The 20,637-nt window shown below is 39.9% G+C and overlaps 1 protein-coding gene across 1 annotated transcript in view; it reads left to right on the forward strand.

Moving 5' to 3' along the window:
• The first annotated feature begins 4,129 nt into the window (after positions 1 to 4,129).
• Positions 4,130 to 20,637, forward strand: part of nr3c2 (nuclear receptor subfamily 3, group C, member 2) — a 64,925-nt gene continuing 48,417 nt past the window's right edge. Inside the window, exons 1-2 of the mRNA XM_068320633.1 lie at positions 4,130 to 4,598; positions 6,989 to 8,813. Of these exons, the coding sequence (XP_068176734.1) occupies positions 7,015 to 8,813 (1,799 nt within the window). The 5' untranslated portion in view covers positions 4,130 to 4,598; positions 6,989 to 7,014. The remainder of the gene's footprint in view (positions 4,599 to 6,988; positions 8,814 to 20,637) is intronic.

The following is a 20,637-nucleotide window of genomic DNA, read 5'->3' on the forward strand; positions in this document are numbered from 1 at the left end:
TTTCAGTCCTTGGCACGAACCCAAGTCTTCCTCTAAATGTCATGAATACCTGTCAAGAAGTTCATGTGTGGCAAAAATGTCTTAAAAAATGCCCTAAAATTGGGTTCCTCCATAGCACACACACAAGTTTCATCAAAATCAGTTTAGGTAGTTTATGTGGAATAAATGAACAAACTGCTATAATAATAATAATAATAATAATAATAATAATAATAATAATAATAATAATAATAATAATAATAATAATAATAATAATAATAATAATAATAAACGTATCTCAAATTGTTTAGGAAGATTTATAAAAATCCAGGATCTTCTCTATTTATCTGGATTCCCTTGAAAATGTACAGTAATTGCTTCTTCCGTGTTGCATGAAGTTTCCATCAAAGTTTCAGGGAAATCTTCCTGTGATCCTGCAAAAAACCCAAACAGACAGACAGACAGACAGATTAACAGGTGCTGGGGGGAATTATCAACTCACTAGCTGCTTTGGCAAAATGAAATGTGCTTCTTTTTTGAAATAGATGCACACAATGCAATTGGATTGTTTGCTTTTCAGCATTCCCATCTATATATTCTCCAAGATAGGGAGAATATTTACAAGAAAAAACAAGGACTATTAATTCATCATATTGCCTACTTGACACAGTTTCGTTGAACAACACACCATTTAGTGATGGTTCTCTGTATGTTAATTATCTGACCTGAAGCCAGGCTGCATCCTAAACACAGTGTTCCCATTGAATATGTATTTCTGACTGCACGGAGGATAAACATGTTATTTAATAATCGGCATGTTTTCAATCATTGCTTAACTACGTGAACAAACGCCAGGCGGTGAACACGTAGTACGAGAGACTCTCTACAGTCAGGCACGCTCACTGCATCTCATTCAGCAGTTAAACCATTTGTGTCGTCCATGTAGTGGGGCAACTGAAGGTGAACAGGAATCTGCATCAAAAGTGGGACTGGAAGGTTGGCCTGATTTCTGTCTCCCAGGGCTGGATTTGCTTGTTGTTTATTTTCTAGCAAATTGGAAATGTTACATTTTAACTAACGTAAATTAAATAATGCATACAAGTAATTTATCCGTCAGCCTACCCACGATGATGAATTTATTTCTCTACTGATCTGGACAAAATCTTGTACAGTACATGAACATTTTCACCCCGTCACAGTCACAGTTGAATGATTCCGTCTGTAATTATACGTCTGAGCGAACTCATTTACAATCCTGCATGTTGGCTTAACTCTGAAATCAGAGCAGGATTTTCTTCTTCTGCTGTGCTCGGATGGATTCTGAGCATCGCCCTTTGGCCAGTGGGGTCACTGTGGGCAGGTTTACTGTGTGGGAGACTCACCAAGCTGCAGTCAGTTTTTTTTTTTCTGAGAGATTGCTATGTTGTTTAATTACCTTATCATTACAAGTAATGATAACCTATAACTGCTGTACACCTGACAGATGGCTTGACTCAAGATGTAGACAATCTGGTGTCGTCGAGACGTAGAGGAGGCAAATTCTTCAGACTGATGCTGTGCCTATAATATTAATTCTATTATATTAGATATTATAATAAAAATTTGAATAGAGATTGATTTTATTTAAACAAGGAACTCATTTTTAAAAAACTATATCATGCATAACAAAATATGTTTTTGTTTAATTTTGTTTCCAAGGTCTGTCAACAAGTAATAAATGTGAGGGAGCTCTGTCAGTATATGCAGTAGGTTTCTATTAAAACTTACTATAGCCCAAGGCTCTTCTTTACAATCTGCCTACTCTGGACCAGAGTTCTGGTGTCAAAACATACTAGTTCCCATAGCAACCCTCGGTAAAATTCAATAGCACACATCCCCATCTCTGCCCACCATTGGCGAAAGTCTTGTCATTTGACTGTAGGGTTATTCAGTGCATTTACCGTATACAGGCGCACGCACCCGCCGTCCTAAAGATGGAGAGAGAAACAGAGTGAGGATAGATTGTTCATCAAGCTAGACTTGTTAAATGGAATCTGTTTACCAGGATAAATGAGCACATGTAATAAAAACACAGTGGATGTAAAGCAAATAGTGTTCAACGATAAAAAGTATTGAAGAAGGTGGTAGGTGTCACAATGTTTGTGTCTCACTCTGCTGTGCTGCTGCATCATTGACACACACACAGTTTAAATAAAACATGTGAACTCTTCGAATTTCTGCTAAACCAGATATAATCAATATTTTGAATCATTATTAAACATGTGCATGCAAAGAGTTTGTTTGATTCACAATAGGCAAGGAAAAAAAGCTCCAGCAACATGTAGGTCAACCGTGAAGCGTTTAAAAAGTGATATCAGAGTTGTGATGAAGAAGAAGGAATGGCAATCAAGTGGTCCCTCCTGAGACATGGTCACTTCAGACCCAAATGGTCCTGAAGAAGAACTGCTACGTTGGAAGTGGCTGATGTCGATGGGCTTCTTCGCTGATTAAAACTATCGGTGTAATTACCTGGCACCATAGGGACAGGTCTTCTGCAGAGCTGATGAGTGTTTTGTTTCAGAATTAACGTGCTGTAATTCACCTTTCCCCTTGAGGTACGTCGTTCACCTCTCTCTTATGCCTCTAGCCCTCCCAGCGACTGGAGTCGCATGCTGTCTGTCCAAATGGGAGTTGCGTCCTGCTTGTCATTACAGCAATCACTCATGGAAAGGATCTTGCAGAAAAAAAAAGGCTATTTTTAGCCTAGATGTCCACTGCTCGTAATTGGTGCCAGTCAATGGACTTTATACCGCATACACCATATCATTAATACACATAAATACATATATATAATATAGCCATATTCTGCTGTCAGTGTGAGAACTTTCAAAACTGTCACCATGAGTTTGACTGGCATAAATTATATGCAGTGGACAAGTGGGTGCAGTTGAATGGGGTGGGGGAAAAAAATAGGTTTTTATCTCAACTCTCCTACTTTTTTTCTCTAGCAGGTCCCCATTCATGGGTGATTAATTGGCAGATCAGGGAGGTGGGCAGTGTTGCTTGGATGGCTTTGACTAATATAACTGCTGCTGCTTTTGCTCGGGTAATTGCTGCAGACTGGCTTGGAAAACCCAGACAAGCAATGAAGACAACCATTCAAAGTATTTTATTGGGTTCTGCTCTTCAAAGCCCAAATCCTGCAGGCACACTTTATTGCAGTGGTTTGGAAGATTACAGAAGGTGACTGGACTGATTGATTAATTGCAAAAGTAAGTTATATACAGGTCAATAACATGCATCACAGTGGGACGTAATAGAAAAAAAAATTCTACTTGAATTTAAATACTGTTCTGCTGTTTTAAAACTACAAATGGTTCCAATTCATTGCATTTGTGAACTGAAAGAATAGTCTTTGATTTTTATTTCAAAGTTTCAAAGGCCTAAAAAAAATCAACATCTCTCTACAAATACTGTACAACATACAATTGAAAGCTTTCACACGATTTAAAGCCTTTAAGTTCTTTGCAACTGTGATTGATCATTAATGCTCAAAGACACTAGTTCTGATGGCTAGTTCTTGTGCTGATTTTGAAATCAGTTTAAGAACCTGAAATCTGGATTTGCATCATTTAGATGTCATTCAGGGAATTGAGACATCTTCAAGTCTCACTAGACCTGCTCTCGTAAACAGCAATAGAAATGTTGCTCCCCCTAGTGGCGACTTTTGTTAGAGCGCTGTAAGGAAACAGCCTGGCTTGAGATTTTGGCTCTCCTCCTCTTCCTCCTCCTCCTCTTCCTCCTCCTCCTTCACATCCTCCTCTTCCTCCTCCTCACCGCTTTCAGAAATGCGAACCTATTCAGACAGGAAAAGTTGAACACGTAACAACAGCAGAAAAGACTTTAAAGGGATTGAGATGGATGATTTAACACGGTGAGATAAATAAGAGGACATTTACAGGGAATATTATAATTATTCACGAAAACCAACCTCACAGTGTTATCCCGTGACTTTATTTCAAACTACACCGCTCTGAGGACGGTGCCCTATTTCCAGGCGGATCTGTCTACCTGTCTTACACTGAGCCCCCCCCCCCACACATCCACCCCACCCCCCACCTCCCTCCCTTCCTCTTCGGAGTTTGTTGCACTCGTTGCAGTAGGAGGGTCCATGTGCACAGAATGACGTCGCTGACTCCAAGTCTGACCGACTCCTTCGTTTGTTTTCTATAACCTACTCTTTTTTTTTTTTTTTTTTTTTTTTAAATAATCAAGGAGCGGCCAAGAATCGTTAATCTGCAGAAGTTAAATAAATAAATAAACAAACAAATGATTTTTTTTTCCTTTTTTTTTTTTTGCAGCCATAATGTGAGATTATCTGGCGCTGTCATCCGACCCGTCGTTCTCGTTCGTCCTGTCAGGAGCAGCCGCTCGCCGTGGAGGATTACCAGTGATAATACGCAGTAGACTTCTCCAGTGCGTCTGGCTGTCAAACTGAAAACTATGTATCGGAAAGAGTAGAGGCGACACATTTGTTGATATTCACCGACTTTGCTTTTGGCGTGTCTTTTTTTGTCCTCTGGATTATCGCTGCCCAGCAACACGGCCACCTGACAATTCTGAATGTCGTAATTATTAAGGTAAGGAAGGACAGAGCTTCTGTGTTTGACCGCCTTATTACTTTAATTACGCGCTGGATCTTTTGAGTAAATAATGAAAGTAAAGTCCTTTCCGTTCATTCTGAGTAAATACCTGCATCTCCGGTCCATTCCTTCTTCTTTTTTTTTTCTCCTTTTTTTTTTTTTTTTGTGTGTGACTGTGGGAGAGGAATCTAATAAGTTTCATCCTGGACCACATGCCAAGAAGTTTCAGTATCACAAAAAGAAAAAAAAAGTAGGTTATCAGTCATAAATTTGAATTAACAGTAGCTCTGATCATCTTTTACGCACCTGTTAGGTAGCGCTGAGAAACACCTAAAGATGTCAAATTTATTCTTATAAGATAATATATGATTAATTTATGCTTTCTCGCTTCTGCACGTTGTCCAATGTCATTTGGAGACTTTCCACGCCTTACAAAAATGACTTTAATGGCCACAACGCAGGAACAATACTGTAAATCGTTTGATAATAACCTTTGATTTTGCGCAAACGCAAAAACAAGAGTTATATGTAAAGAGTTAGACACCCTACAGAGGAAGGACAAATATGGCAGGAGCAAGGAGGAATTATTAAGGTGATATATCTGGGGGGGAAAATTCATCCCAGGCAATCTGAGTAACTTTAAATGAAATCTTTACCGCTAGGAGTTCAGAGTGCAAAGAAGCTTTGAGAATAAAACCAAAGCCTAAACTAATGCTTTCTATAGGAATATGTCGAGCGCACACAATATGTTGAGTGACTAAATGCATGTATTTATGTCGCTTTTCACGGGTGGGGGGTGAGATAGCTGCAAAAGCGAGATTTCAACTTGTGTCGCAGCTCTGTTGTGGCTGCAAGAAGCAATAACTATTGAGTGACAGCTCTCGGACAAATCCGTGGATAGCCCTATAAAGCTGTGCGATATCTGTCGGAGCTGACCAATAGGAGCACAGTGGAGGTGGGAATTAAAAAAAAAAGGAAAAGCCCAGATGACGTCACATGCATACATTAACCCGTTCAATGCAGTTTTCCTGGAGATATCAGACTGTACATCTCCTGTAGTGCTGTGACAGAGTGCTTTATCAAAGAGAGGGAAGAAATACTGCAGACTTGCATTGGAATTTAACATAATGTGAATACTGTAAAAGTTCAGATTTTGTCTCGGTACAGCCTACAATGAAAAGCATTCATTATAAATCACATAAAAATACATGAAATATGTGAGCTATGTTTAGATAACATTTATCTGAACACTCACAGAGCTTCTTTTTCTCTTTACCCTAACGTCTTTTTTTGTTGTTGGTCCCATTAGATTTTCATCCTTTGCAGCAGAATGTACAGCTTTTGCGTTTATTTAAAACTAAAAAAAGGCCACATTTAGTCTGCGGATTTAAAAAAAATACACATATAAGCAGATTTGTGAATACTTAAACAAGTCTGACGTGATACTCGTACAGTAGCCTAGAGGGAAATTTCACCGCCTTTCATGTTGCTGTTTGGTGTGTATGGATAATAAATAGAACCAAATGAAGCAGAACGTTTCCCAGTGTAACCAGGAAAGCTTGTGGCACCATGATAGCAGAGCCTACATATACCAGGATGCATTGTGCACCACTGTCTGTCATCCACACACATGTATCCTTTGCAGAATTATGGCATTAGCCTTGTTTAAGCAGCAGAGGACTGTAATTGAATACATAAAGTTGATCACGTATGCCTATTACTACTTTTAGGGCATTATTATCAAGTAATTTGTTATGATGAGATAAATTGAAGCTTATTAAAGCATGTATGACAGAGACATGACTGTACGTCAAACAGTTTTCCTCATTCCAAAGTTTTCCATTTAGGAATGGATAAGGATTCATAACCAATTGGACAAGCTGCCTTTGCTAGAATAGTTGATCACTTGTTGAAACAGGTGATTTGCCTTAAGTGCTAAAACCAACCACTGACCACTTGAAAGGCTGAGTCCCATGAAACACCATCAGCTGGCCTGTCAAGCTAAAAAAGGCCAGTTACAGCACTGCAAAAGTTTCATAGCATGAAACTTAATGAAATACAGCATCTTTGCAAAACAAGCAAAGAGAACAAGAATGCTTTGTTTTTTTTTAAAAGGCTGCACGCCCTGTGGCTACCCCGAGGTAGAGGCTAATAATCCAAATAGCTTGTAGTTTGAGCTGTATTTTATTTACACGTTCAATATTGTCCTTGGTGTCAGGAAGAGCAAGATCTCAGGTTTCTTTGCTAATACGGTGTGAATTAAGGGACATACTTCTTCTCGTGATTGCACTTACTGATCGGACATCCACCTTACAAGAATCCCTTTTAATGCACATGTTACAAGACTATTTCCAGTTATTTATGGCTTTTTTTTTTCTTCTTTTCAGTTACTAGGTGAATCAATGAACAAGCAATGGAGACCAAAAGATGCCAAAGTTTCATTGATGGAAGCGATACAGAGAACAGGTGGTTGCCGATCCCCAGCACCATGGAGCACCGCTGCAGTGCAGAGGACTCAAGTCTGACCGGCACTGATATCCTGATTAACATTGCCAATGTTAGCTGCCCTACAGGAAACCCTGTCTCTGACAGCAAAGACAACAACGCCAAGAAGCAGGAGCAGCCAATGCTCCGGCTCAGCCAGAACCAGCCATTTCTTCTCCCACACTTCAACAATTCTCTTCATGGTCATAAGCAGGAAATGGATTCCAAGGAGCTTTCTAAGACTGTAGCTGAGTCCATGGGACTGTACATGAATGCTGCCAGGGAGGCAGATTTTGCCTTTAACCAGCATGGTGGCAATACAAGCCCTGTGAAAATGTACGCTGTGTGTGGGCGGTCACTAGAGGACTCACAGTGCGGTTCCACAACAAGCCCTAAGTTAAAGCCATTTGGTTTACAGCAGCCCAGCACCACTCCCAGAGAATGCACCACCGGGACTTCGGTTAGCTCAGCTTCAATGCTCATTTCATCTCTGTCCTGCAGTCCCCACACCTGCAGCTCCATCTCTAGCCCTGGGGGAAGCAACAATATGGTGTCCTCAACCACCAGTCCTCCTACATGCTTTGGACCGGTGTGCTTGTCCGTTAGCAGTCCTGTTAGCCAAAATTCTTGTGCAGCAACTCTGGCAAACATCAAGCGCAGGAATTCAGCTACATGTAGCCCTGTTGAGTCCAGTACAGTGGGCTCACCCCCACTTACCAGCCCGCTAAATGTCATGAGGTCTCCTATGTCCAGCCCACAGAGCATGAGTAGTGTGAGATCACCTCCGTCTTGCAGCACTACCTGTAACATTAGGTCATCCGTCTCAAGCCCCACTGCTGGTAACTGCACCAACGCCGCTAATAACTGCAACACAGTGAGGCCCTCCATCTCCAGTCCGGCCATAGGGGGTGGGGTGGCAATTAACAGTCCACAGAACCCATCCTTAGCTATGTTTCCTGAGTCCAGTCCTGCTAGCGGACTGGGATTAGTTCAGAACGACACCAACAGCCCAGAAGCAGCTGGTCTTACCAGGGACACGGACTTCAAGAACTTTGAATTTCCCAAAGTAGAGATGATAGGTGGGGAAGTGTTCAATGTTGGTTTAGACCAGATGGGCAAGGTTAAGTACATTAAGAACGAGCCTGGAACTGACTTCAGGAGCATGTGTTTGGGGAGCTCCAAATGTAACGCAAGTAGCACACCTTTTATCACGCAGATTAAGAGTGAGCCAAACAAGAGTGAGGGATGTATGAACCAACAGCCCTATGGTGAGCAGTCACCATCACTCGATCTCTTTCCTGTATCTGAAACCACCTATTTGTCCCTTAGGAATAACATTGATGAATACAGTCTTTCTGGAATCTTAGGAGCTCCCGTCTCCTCAATGAATGGGAACTATGAACCTGATTCGTTCTCCAACAATGTCCTGTCTAAAGGGGTTAAACAGGAGTCCACTGACGGCAGCTATTACCAAGAGAATAACAGCATGCCCACATCGGCCATTGTTGGAGTTAATTCCGGTGGACATTCATTCCATTACCAGATTGGAGCGCAAGGAGCAATGTCTTTCACACGGCATGATATGAGGGACCAGTCCAACCCGTTGTTGAATCTAATTTCACCTGTAACAGCATTAATGGAATCGTGGAAAAATCGGCCAGGCATGTCACAGGGGTCTTTGTCAGCCAGGGGGGAGGCATACCCGGGTCAGCACTGCATCACGGACAGGTAAGAATAATGAAGACCACTGTGTAATCTCAGAACCTGTCAGTAAACCAACCCCAGATCCGGTTCTTCAATCCAACTGTTTCTGACTCCAGATAAATATTTTGGTTAAACTCTTTGTGGAGAAACAGCTTTCAATGTGTGATTTTTTTTTCAGTATACCTCAATAACAGTGTGGCTCTTTAGAGAATAAGATTGATGGTAGGTCCGTTTTCTACACTCAGACTCACATTGCATAAGGGATTTAGGGCGTTTGCTTTCAATAGTGCACAAATAATAACAACAGCGGGGCTTGGGAAAGGCTGTGGGATGCTGGCGGAGAGAAAAGGAATTAAAGAACAGGGTCCAGGTCATTGTTAAAGGAGTATGCGATCACAAAATCATCTCTACTTACCCAATCTGTGTTCTCATGTAACACAGAGGCAAAGTTTACGTCTCAATCAGAGACCTGTCTGTATGTAAAGTAACAAAATTTATTGGTCCGTTATCGGGAGTTCTAGCTAAGACCTTGTGTAATGCAAATATCTCCTTTTATGGGCCTTAGACCATTTACTGCATCATAAATTATGAATGATTGATCACATGCTTTTGTTGCCAAACTGATGACATAAACAGTTGCTTTTGTGAGGGTGGGGTTTGGGGGGTTGGGGGGGTGGGGTGGGTGAGGAGGTGAAACAAAACAAACAGGCCAAAGGGAAAAAAAATCTATAATAGCTGCCAATGTGGCAAAGTGCAACTTCAACACGGGTTGTTTTGCATCCAACGTGTTCTGGTGTCCCAGTTTCACGTGAAGCAGAAGGAAGTAAATGATCGTCAACATGATTAATAAAAGTTCGTATCAACGGCGTCATCCAGACCACGGCACACATTTTAAATAAGTTGAAACTACACAGGCAGGACGTTCACAGCAGCGAGGGGTGATGGTGTTCATGGAAATTAAAGTGCATGAAAGATCTGGAGACCTGGGGAATTAATACATGATATGACTTTTAATGTGTTCCAGTAGTATTTCTCTGTTGATGGTCTTATAAGACACATCACTATCATCTTGTCAGTGTATGGGATGTTATGAATTCATTTTATATGAGGCGGTGCAAAGAAGCACAAAATAAAGTCATAAATGACTTCCTGTTTACTACCTTAAAAGTTCCATGTTATCACAGAGGATATGACAGTATTGGGAGTTGTTGACTGTGACTTTGACCATAGCTGTTCAGCACGAAATCTGGGCTGCAGTGTGACTCAAATCTCACAATAGAGATGTTTTAGATGAAGCAAAGTTTTCCTGAAGGAATTTATAGAATCTAACTTTGCAGATCTTAATGGTTCTGTGTTTACTTTCATTATTTTATTTCTATTTTGATTAAAAGAAAACGTTTTATGGAAGAGGGGACAGGGGGAGAAAACTGAATCAGTGTGTCATCACTACACAGTACATCACATTGGCTAAGAACACAATGTAAAATATATAGCTGCAGATACGGTGTGTTCATCTGTAATAAAATCATGTCTGGAGCTCATCCTCTGAACTCACTCAAACTTAACACACATGCAAACAATGATTTAAAATGCTTTTTTTTTTCAAATTAAATTTCACAAAATCTTGCGTAAGGAGATTGATCTTTAGGGACTGTGAAGGCTGGTGATCTTCTCAACAGTATATACTGTATTTAAGGGTCTATCCGTATGTGATTTAAGCAGCATCATTATTTTGTATCTCTTCTCTATTTAATGTGTTTATTCAGTTTTACATGTACGCAACTGTCTGGAGAGTAGCTACTCGATCTCTCTGTGTGTGTGTGTGTGTGTGTGTGCTCCATAATAAGCCTTGCATCTCTGAGGAGACTGATACAGCCCTGTTACCTTGGAGGCGACCCATATGGCAGGAGGCGAAGCGATGTTGACGGGATCACTGCCACCTTGGCCATAATGAGATCCAGCTTAGCCCTAATGTCAGACAGGATGACAGTAAGAGGTGGGCCACATGGCAGACGGCCAGGCGGACTAGGAAGCAGACACAAACACACACATATACATATATGCATACAGTTAAAGCAAACACACACAAATGAAGGCACAGGCAAAGATTCTAACATTGTTTCACAGAATGCTGCCTACCTTTAGTGTCCTCTTACACCAGTAGTATCATATTGATTGACAGCTATACATAGATACATACATAGGCTTACTGTATCCTGCCTGAAGTTTGAAATTGCACTGCAGGAAATCTGCACTGCTTGTCGAGTTTTGGAATGAATTCAAGTAACGCTGGAGCCCAATATTTCATAGGGAAAATGTTACATAACCATTAGGACAAGTAAAACTGTATGATCCACTGAAGCCTCAGATGACACAATAAAATCCCTTGGCTTCGTTCTTCTCACTTTGGTTTCCTCTGTAAATGTTTTAATTAAAAAGGGCTGCTTATCTAAGGAGGCTGGATTACTTTGTACAAAATTATTTTAACTTCGAAGTGAAGAGGAAGGATAGACCACCCGCTCCCCAAAAACAGTCAGACTGGCCGCTGTTGTTGTATTAATGAAATGTTTGATTAAATAGGGGTTGCTTTACTAGAATCAAACCAGATGGACAAAAAAGATTATAATAATGGTGGTTTAGATGCTGAGATTTGTATTACACCAGAAATTTTTTTTTTCCCTTCACTCTTCAATAATATAAAAAAGGTGTGCATTTTGATTTAAAGTCTGCCATTAAAGAAAAGTACTTTTGTGCTAATAAATTAATATGGAAATTATCCTAAAATGATCCACATTAGTGCACTGGATTATGTTTGCTCCTTTCCTAAATCTCTAAATCTCTTTTCAGCCTATTTTTTGCTGGTTTTTCAGAAAAATTAAATCAAATATAATTACTCTATAATAAAACTTACCAGCCCTTTGACCCAACAGTATATTATTGGACAAGTGGGAAAGATTCAGAATGGAAGCCAAGAATGCAAGAATTCCTTCATAATAAAATGACTAGCTTTTATTACTACTAAGGGAGAAATAGTTCCATACTATAGGGTGACATTTCCCTCGCTTGGCGCTTGCAGCCGGCTGCTGTAGATCAACTGATTGCCCATCGCAAGGAAGTACCAGATGCAAACGTGAAGAATGCTCGGAACTGGACTCTAGCCAACTCTCAATGTTCTACAGAGGGATAAAACGGAATACTCCTGAGAGCACACTAATAAGGTTTTAATTGTATGTTCCTACACTAAATTAATGGATGGAAATGGTTTGATTAATTCAGACACTGCTGGATGCTAATATCCAATTAAATCTCTACACCAGGCATGCACAGGGGCTCCCAGTGCATTATAGGTTCCCGACTATGAAGGGGGCAGCTGCTGGTTTGGAGTATAAAAAAAGGTGCTACAGGTGAAAGTGTGAGGAATAAACTGCTGTTGATTCTGCAGATTTCATATGTAGGGAAAGATGTCTTATATTCAAGGCAAACAAGTAAATTATGAGTCCTCTCATGTATTCCTGTAATTATTTCTGCAGAGCTATAACCTTATTTCGAAAGAAGATATTTGTTATTCAAAAGGCATTTTACGATAAGTGGGGTTTTGTGAGGACACTGAGTAAAAAATTCTCGTTTTGTGTAGAATCCCTGTCACATAATTGATAGCCTACCTAAAGGAGGCTGGGAATAGTAAATTATAGCCAGCAGTCATTTTCAATGATATTATTATATAGCGCTACACACATTGTTATATTAGTGTAGATGTACCAAATGTGCTGCAGGGTACCTTAAGGAGATCTAATCACAATGATTGATCAGAGTCTTTGCTGTGAAGATGTTTTGCCATTTACTTTTTCTATGTCTTTGTGTGCATCTCATTGTATCTGAACTGTGTCGTATCTTTAAATTAAATGCGACATCACACAAAAGCTACAACTTCATTTTACCCCTTTAACTTCACAACTGTGACCTAATGATTCTGATGAGTGGAGATCAGTCTCTGCTGTCACTCCGAAACCTTCATTGTGTTTGTTTTACATCTGCTTGATTAAGTCTGACGCTTTGTCTTTCTGCATGACCCGATTGTCCTTGAGCTTCAACTCACAGATTGATCACCTGGCATTTGTCTTGGAAGAGAACAGAATTAAAGTGTAGTTCTGGCCCTGAAGCAGTAAAACACCTTCAGACCATTACACTAGCACATCCATGCTTTGTGTGTCTTTTTGTTGAATTCTGTGTTAGGTTGAGGGGTAATCAAGGTGTTTTGTGTTCAAACCCTGATGAACCATAATGAACTTCTGGTTTAGCAACACCATTACTCTTGCCCCCCTCCCTTTTGCCCTGTTGTTTTTTCATCAGCACAGACATGAAAACCTTTGTTAAGATGAGAGAAGCATTGCTTGAATGTAATTTTTGAATCTTTTGTGACTTCATGAATGAGCCTTCAATGTGGTCTTGGATGAATTTTGGAAGGTCGACCCCCACCAGGGGGTTCACTGTCATTTGAGTGCTTTTCTGTTTGTAGATAATGTTCCTCACTATTGAGCAGACACGTAGATATAGGTTTTGGAAAAAATAATTTAAAAAATCCAACAGAGTTTGTTGTGATCTTTCACAGATATGGTTGAAAACTCTCAGTGATTAACTTTTTTTGTGGCATGAGCTACAATACAGAAGCCTTCTAAACTGTTGTGTCAATGCCTGCAAAAGGCATAAATAACCATTGTCTATAAATGAGATGTTTCAAACTTGCCTTTGAGGGAACTAATCCCATCCAGCAGTGAGTGATGAAAATCAGCTTTTTGCCCCAAGCAGAAATTCACCATGTTTTCACATGACTCAAGAATAAAAGCAGTCATTGCTGTGGTTCAACAAGTTCATTAGTAAGACTGTGGAGGAAATAAATATTCTTCAATACCTTTTTATCAAGGCGGCACGGTGGCGCAGTGGTTAGCACTGCCGCCTCACAACACGGGGGACCCGGGTTCGAGTTCAGCTCTGTGCAGAGTTCGAATGCTCTCCCCATGTCTGCGTGGGTTCTCTCCGGGTTCTCCGGCTTCCTCCCACCTCCAAAAGCATGCGCTTCAGGTTGATTGGCCGTTCCAAATTACCTGTAGGAATGAGTGTGTGTGTGTGTGTGTGCATGGTTGTGTGGCTCCACGGTGCACTGGCGTCGTGCCCGGAGTGTCTCACGCCCTATGCCGCCGAGATAGGCTCCGGCTCCCCGTGACCCGCTGCGGTGGTAATCTGAAGATGATTGACTGACCTTTTTATCATAGCAGCATTTACCTTTCCCAAGGAGAACCTTGAGGCGCTGGATCTGATGAAGCACCTTAAAAAAATTGGACTTTTATTAAAAATACACAAGTTTTTAAACATTTATTTGTTAATGTTCCCAATCTTTTATTAATTGGATGAATATTGATTTACATACATCAATAAAAAGAAGATTAATGTTGAAAAATGCAAATCATTAAAGTTCCAAATTATTGCAATATGTATGTAACAGTCACAATATTCAGTAATAGTAGAAAGATGGTGAACTTCTGCTACCTGCTGTTTTTATAATAGAAGAATGGCTGACCACAATAAAAGCGCCTTTGTGTGTCAAGGGTTAAATGGCAGCATGAAAGATGGATTTAGTAAACTGTTTTAGATGGATCACAGATTTGTGTTGGAGCTTACTCTCATATGAGAGCGATACTTTCATACGACTCCCAGAGAAGTAGCTTGATTCCGTCCAGCTTTAAGAGCTGTTTCATAGCCGTTAATTCTGGTTTCGCTGGAGTTTCGCTTATCAGCAAATTGACATTAATTGATGTTGCGGGCATTCTGAGTCAACAGTCTACATCGTGACACAGCTTTTTTTTTAAAAAAAACAAAAAACCTTATGAGACAATAGTCAGGAAGTCACTTTTGCAAAAAGTAAAAGTATCTGTTTGCAGAAACCTTCTATGGGAAAACCAGACGGTGAAAATGTGCATGCCGCCTGTGCGTTGGTTGCGTCTACAAGTATTGACAGCCTGAACTTCCTCTCAACCTGACATAACTTTCCAAAATGTCGAAAGACTGCTTCATAGTTTGTATGTCAATACTGGCTCTGAGAGTAGAGACAATGTGCATGTAAAGCATTATGAAAAGATTCCTCTGCAATTTGAAATGCTTATCATAAGAGGTTCGATTGTTGATGGGCAGGTTTGGAGTCCTTTAGGAGAAGGGCTTATCTGCCCCGGGTTGTGGGGTTGTGCACCTATATTTTATCAGCCACTGAGGGCCCGAGAATTTTTTTTTCAGGAAATCACTCAACTCTATTCTGAGTGACTTTCACACCATGACGTGGAACAAGTCTTAGGGAATTTAAAAAATTGTATACAGAAACAAAAGAGTCATGTGCTGTTGTGGACGGTAACAGTATTACTAATTAATTTTATGTTTTTTGAAAATTATTATTATCTCTATGGGGGGGGGGTCTTCTTTATTCAGAATCTTCTCTTCTGTCTTCTGTTTCTCTTCTGAAACACAACCAACCCAATAGAAAAAAAACAAACCTCATTACATAACACAGGGAAGCTGCAGATGTAATCTAAATAATCAACAATGATATCTGGATAGGTGTAGTTATGAGGGCATAGCTGAAACCGAGCTTTGTTTTCTGACTTTATGAATGGATGTTCTTTACCTTGTACTATAAGCGTAAGTGTATAAATGCTAACAGTGGATATAATCTTTTTTAAAAGGACCAAGATGATTCTGTGCGGCGCAATGATCGAATGCTCTTGTTGCACGGAAAATAAGCCAAGTTTAAAGACTGTACTCTTCCTCACCCACGCAGAGCTGTGCGTGCGCGCGCGCGCGCATACACACACACACACACACACACACACACACACACAAACACACTTGCACACACATGCAAACACAAGCACACAACAACAGCACACATTCTCGGCCCGGGCCTGACACCCCAATTAAAGTGTGGTTATTGCTGGCTATGGCTCCTGGGATTAGAATTGTGTGCTGTCCTCATTTGAACCTCCTCCTGAAACACAGTCTGGTGACAGAGGGACAGATTTCCTCCAGGCCAGTCCTGTGTTGGAGATCTCCGCTTTGTTACCTACCGCTGACATTCCCTTCTGTTGTTGAGGTAATTTGCAAAACTGCATAAAGGAAGAGGAACTAAATGGATGCAACAAAGCAAAGTGCATGCTTCTGTTTGGAGGTGAATGCCAAAATCCTCTTCTGCGTGACATACCACAGCTGAATGGTTGCACCTTGTTTACCTAGCATGCAGCTAGAAGAGTTTAAGATCTCCCGCATGTCGTTTTTAAGATAAAACAAAATGCGCTGTCACATGTTGAGATTACAACAACATGCAGGTATGTAATCTGTACAAGGTATTTCTATATGTTTAAACCCAAATAAGGAGTTATAATAAAAAAAAAGGGATTGATTGCTTTGCTACATGCATGCAAAATCTTTCAGAGTAATAAAAGAAAGAGAGGTCTGTGTTTAATTTTTGTTAGAGAGGATGCAGAAAGAACCCATCTTGATTCTGGCAGTGCTGCATTGTCTTCCACTTGTATGCTGATGTATTTGTCTGAGCAAACAAGGCGTGCCTTTATTAGTCACGTTTAATTAGAGTTTGCCTGACTATTCATACCAAAGTGCTCACATTTAAACCCAGTATTTGTCTTGTCAGTTCCTTCTCAGAAAAGGATGCCATAAAGAAGGACTTTTCAAAAACTGGTAATCTCTCTCCTTCTACAGTTAGCAAATTAAGTTGTGTATATTTGGTGCAAAATAAAATGAAATTTATGGGTGTGTGTTGGAAGAGGTGGAGGGTTATTTTTGGCTGTGTTTGCGTGGCTGTCTTGTACACACACAAAAGACACGCAAACAAGCAACGCAAATCCACAAACTATTAAATATCATCACAGTCTGTCAGGAAAGTGTTGTCGCCAAATCCGCCTGGATATTAATTTTTAGATAACGCTTTTAATTATTAACGCAATCATGTATGATTACTAAAATAAAATCTATTTATCTAAATTGGGTATGATTTCATATCTTGATTCAGTTACAAATGTAAAAACGATTTCCTATCAAATATCACACAGAAGCCGCAAGATGCAGTGGAGCTAACAGAACACTGCTGGTTATTCTACGCTCAAAAAAAGCACAAAAAAAGAAATAAATATATACATAATAAATACTGCATATCTTTCTATATATGTTCAGATCACAGAAACACCCGGTAATGCTTAACCATGAGCTCTGATGATGCATAATTAACTTTGTAAAGTGTTCGTCGTGATGGTGACCTAGAAAGCACACATTTACTGGGCGTCTCTCGCCGCTCCGCTGTGAGGTTAAAAGACTAAATAATTTGTGTTTCTTTGTCAAGAATTTGTTGGAATCCATAAATTTGATCCAGACAGGTCAGGTTGTACGGGTCCAGATTCTCCAGGTACGCAAATCCTACATGTTGCGCCATGGCTGGCCATGACACCCTGACCCGACCCGGTAAAAGGAGCATGCCATGGATCGAGTGGCAGCTCAACGAAAAAAAGAGAGTCATTCAGGGAGATCATTTTCATGCCTCATGCTGCGAACGGGAAAAATGTGTTTGTGGCAGCAAATGTAAATTGATTTCAGTAGAACAAAGACAAAAAGTAAGTGAAAATGTTTTTTAAAAAAGCACTTTGGAGAGACTTTATGTTCATTATTAATTTTTAACTGTGAAGCTTGGCTGTTGACCAGTGAGAAGGAGAGACCATATTGGTCCTGTTTTTGAAGGCCAGCGCTGACTTGCTGTTACATCTAGAATTGATTTCAAGCTAATGAGCTAGGACTAAACCAAATTGCTAATGTTTTTGTTCACTAGTTACCTACAAGCACAATGTGATCATCTGCTTCTTCCCACAAATGACCGAAAGACATTTAGGGATGCAGTTTTTTGTTCTATTTTACTTTGATTATTCTTAGTGTTGCTTTTATTCATCTGCATTCGATTTCTTCATCCAACAAGCTTCTGTCAGCATCTGGGAAAAGACTCCTTACCATTGTGAGATAGTAATTACTCTTAATTACAAGATAATTGCTTTGAATTTAATGGGTAATGCGTGATGACATCCTTGTCAGATCTGCCACATATCAAATTGTGTTCTGGGTCAAAGTAATATTTCAAAGTCAGCCGTACAAAATCTTCATTTCATTAATTCCACTTTTTCACGATCAATATATAATAGTCAGTAGGTCACACAATGAGGGTGAACCGATCATGGGACTATAGCTTAAAGGTGCAGTTACACAGTTGGGAAACTGAGCTGCCTTGGCAGAGGTTGAGCGCTGTCCACTTCTTCCCATTATTATGAAAAAGTGAGCTTCCTGGAATTACACACAAATACACACAAATCGTTTTTTTCGTCGAGTTGTGTCTGGTCACAGAGATACTTTTGTTTCACCTATTTAGGTCTTGCGATGTCCTTGTCCAATTTCTGTCTTCAATACAAAGGAGGTCTAGTCTGTGGTGCATAAAAATAGAAGTCTCTCTCTCTCTCTTTCTCTCTCTCTCTATTAATGTAGATAATGCTAGCAGCATTGAAAATACTTAATGTCCCCTTTGAAAATTGTTGGCAACACTGGATCTCACTTCATTTTTGTCACCAACTGAAATGCGTCTGTAGCAGGAAAACTGTGCCAAAGCAGATTGCGATTAAAATCGAATTTTATTCTGTATCAAATTTTCCATCAAACTTTCAGTTTAAGTTCTTGCATTTTCTGTCTGAACTAAAACACGTTTAAATATAAAGTTCTGAAAAAGTACCGTCCTCCGCACCAGGAAAAATTTTCAAACAATGCAATGTAAACATGATTTCAGGGAAGTAGCAAATGAAACGATGGCGGCCGTGATGTCATTCTAATGAATGGTGGGCGGAATTTGTTTCCGATCATAGAACAAATGTGGATGTGTTTGAGTCTTTGGGAATTTCTGTCATAGGACACTACGATGGCATCAGTGCAGTCCACACCTCAGGCCATTATCCCTTCTACTGTTTACAACACTGTACCTGGCACAAGAAACCATCGTCCTGTTCAGTGTCTGCTTTTTCTTTCACCTCCCTTCCTCCGACTTGGCTACAGCTGCCATCTTCGCCCTTCTCTCAAAGGGAGACTGTCTGGAGCTTTCTTTGGGCTTTGTCATCTCATCCATGCCTGTATTTTCTCATGTTTAGACGACTGTAACTCACTGTATTCAGGACTGAGTCATTTAAGTATCTCATGCCTACAGCAAGCACAAATTGCAGCTGCTTGGCTTTTAACAAATATCAGAAGACAAGATCATATCACTTCGGTTTTAACATCGCTTCGCCGTTTTAAAGCGAGCGGTGTAATTAATTTGAAGATTTGTAGCCGATGAGTTTTAAAGCACTTCCTGGTTAAGCTCCCAGCTACATCGTTGAACTGCTGCTCCCCTGTGAGACGGGGCACTGCCTCAGAACCTCAGCCAAGCCTCTGCTGGCTGTTCCGGAGTCCCAGTTCAAGACAAAAGGTGACCTGGCATTTGTGGTTTAAACCCCTCCACTCTGGAACTCCCTGCCTCGGGATCTGCAAGCAGAATCAGTAACATCTCTTAAATCACTTCTCCAAGCATCTCTCTTTCCAATATTTCTAATTTCCTTTTTCTTTTTTTTTGCTAATTCTTCTTTACTTTTGGGGCCAAGATTTCTTATCTGTTTTTACTAATTATCTTATTATTGTTTGTTGTTACGTATGTTTAACCGATTAAAGTCAATAATTATTTATTACCAGAAGCTGCTTCTTTTTTCGACAATCTTGCTCAGCTGCTGGATCTTTGGAAGACAAGAGATGCACCATCATGGCGTCATGTTGGGCGTTCGGTAGAGTTAGTGCGCAGTCAGTCGTTGGTAAAACACGCTTGTTGTGAAACCACAGACACGCCCACCGATTCCTGTCTTTTGATGTGGTTTAGTGTTCTTAACATGACTTTGAGATGTTAAACTTTGAGATGTTTACTGTTTATATTTTAATTTTATACTGTTTATATTTTAATTTTATACTGTTGTTATTTTAATTTTGTACTGTTTATATTTAAATTTTATACTGATTAGATTTTAATTTAATACTGTTATATTTTTTATTTAATTTTAATTTTATCTATCTATCTATCTATCTATCTATCTATCTATCTATCTATCTATCTATCTATCTATCTATCTATCTATCTATCTATCTATCTATCTATCTATCTATCTATCTATCTATCTATCGATCGATCGATCGATCTATCTATCTCTCTAAAGAAGTGTGAGAAGATATCACCCATGATTCTGGTTAATCCGGTGGTTTCTTTTTATAGTCTGTCAGGGGTTTTGTTAAGACCAGACATCTTTTAATTTTCTGTTTATAACCAACCTTTTCAATGAAACAAGTGAACAAAGACAGTTTTATAACTTAACTTTAGAAATTTGAGTTATTTTTATAACTTCATAAATGTATTTTGAGTGGTTATGCGATGCTCTCATGTCGTGGTAACAATGTCTTGTGTTCAGTCAGGCTGTAAAATGGTACGACTACGCTTTCAAAAAAAGAACACAATCTGTTGCTTTTGCAAGTTGTGAAAATACTCAAGTTGGGTCAAACCAAATATGAGGCTTCAGAAATATCAGCGACAATACCTATGTGTGCTTTGTTTTTGTTTGCTTAGGCAGAAAACACCCAAAAGGGGAACATGACTTTAAACATTTTTTTTAACTTTCTTTTCTGACAGTTCTTCTGAGTAGGTTTAAACAGTTCACTGGAGGGACTTGTAGTGGTTGGTGTTGGGTACACGACC

This window comes from Antennarius striatus, chromosome 8, assembly GCF_040054535.1.
Source record: "Antennarius striatus isolate MH-2024 chromosome 8, ASM4005453v1, whole genome shotgun sequence".
Classification (NCBI taxonomy): domain Eukaryota; kingdom Metazoa; phylum Chordata; class Actinopteri; order Lophiiformes; family Antennariidae; genus Antennarius; species Antennarius striatus.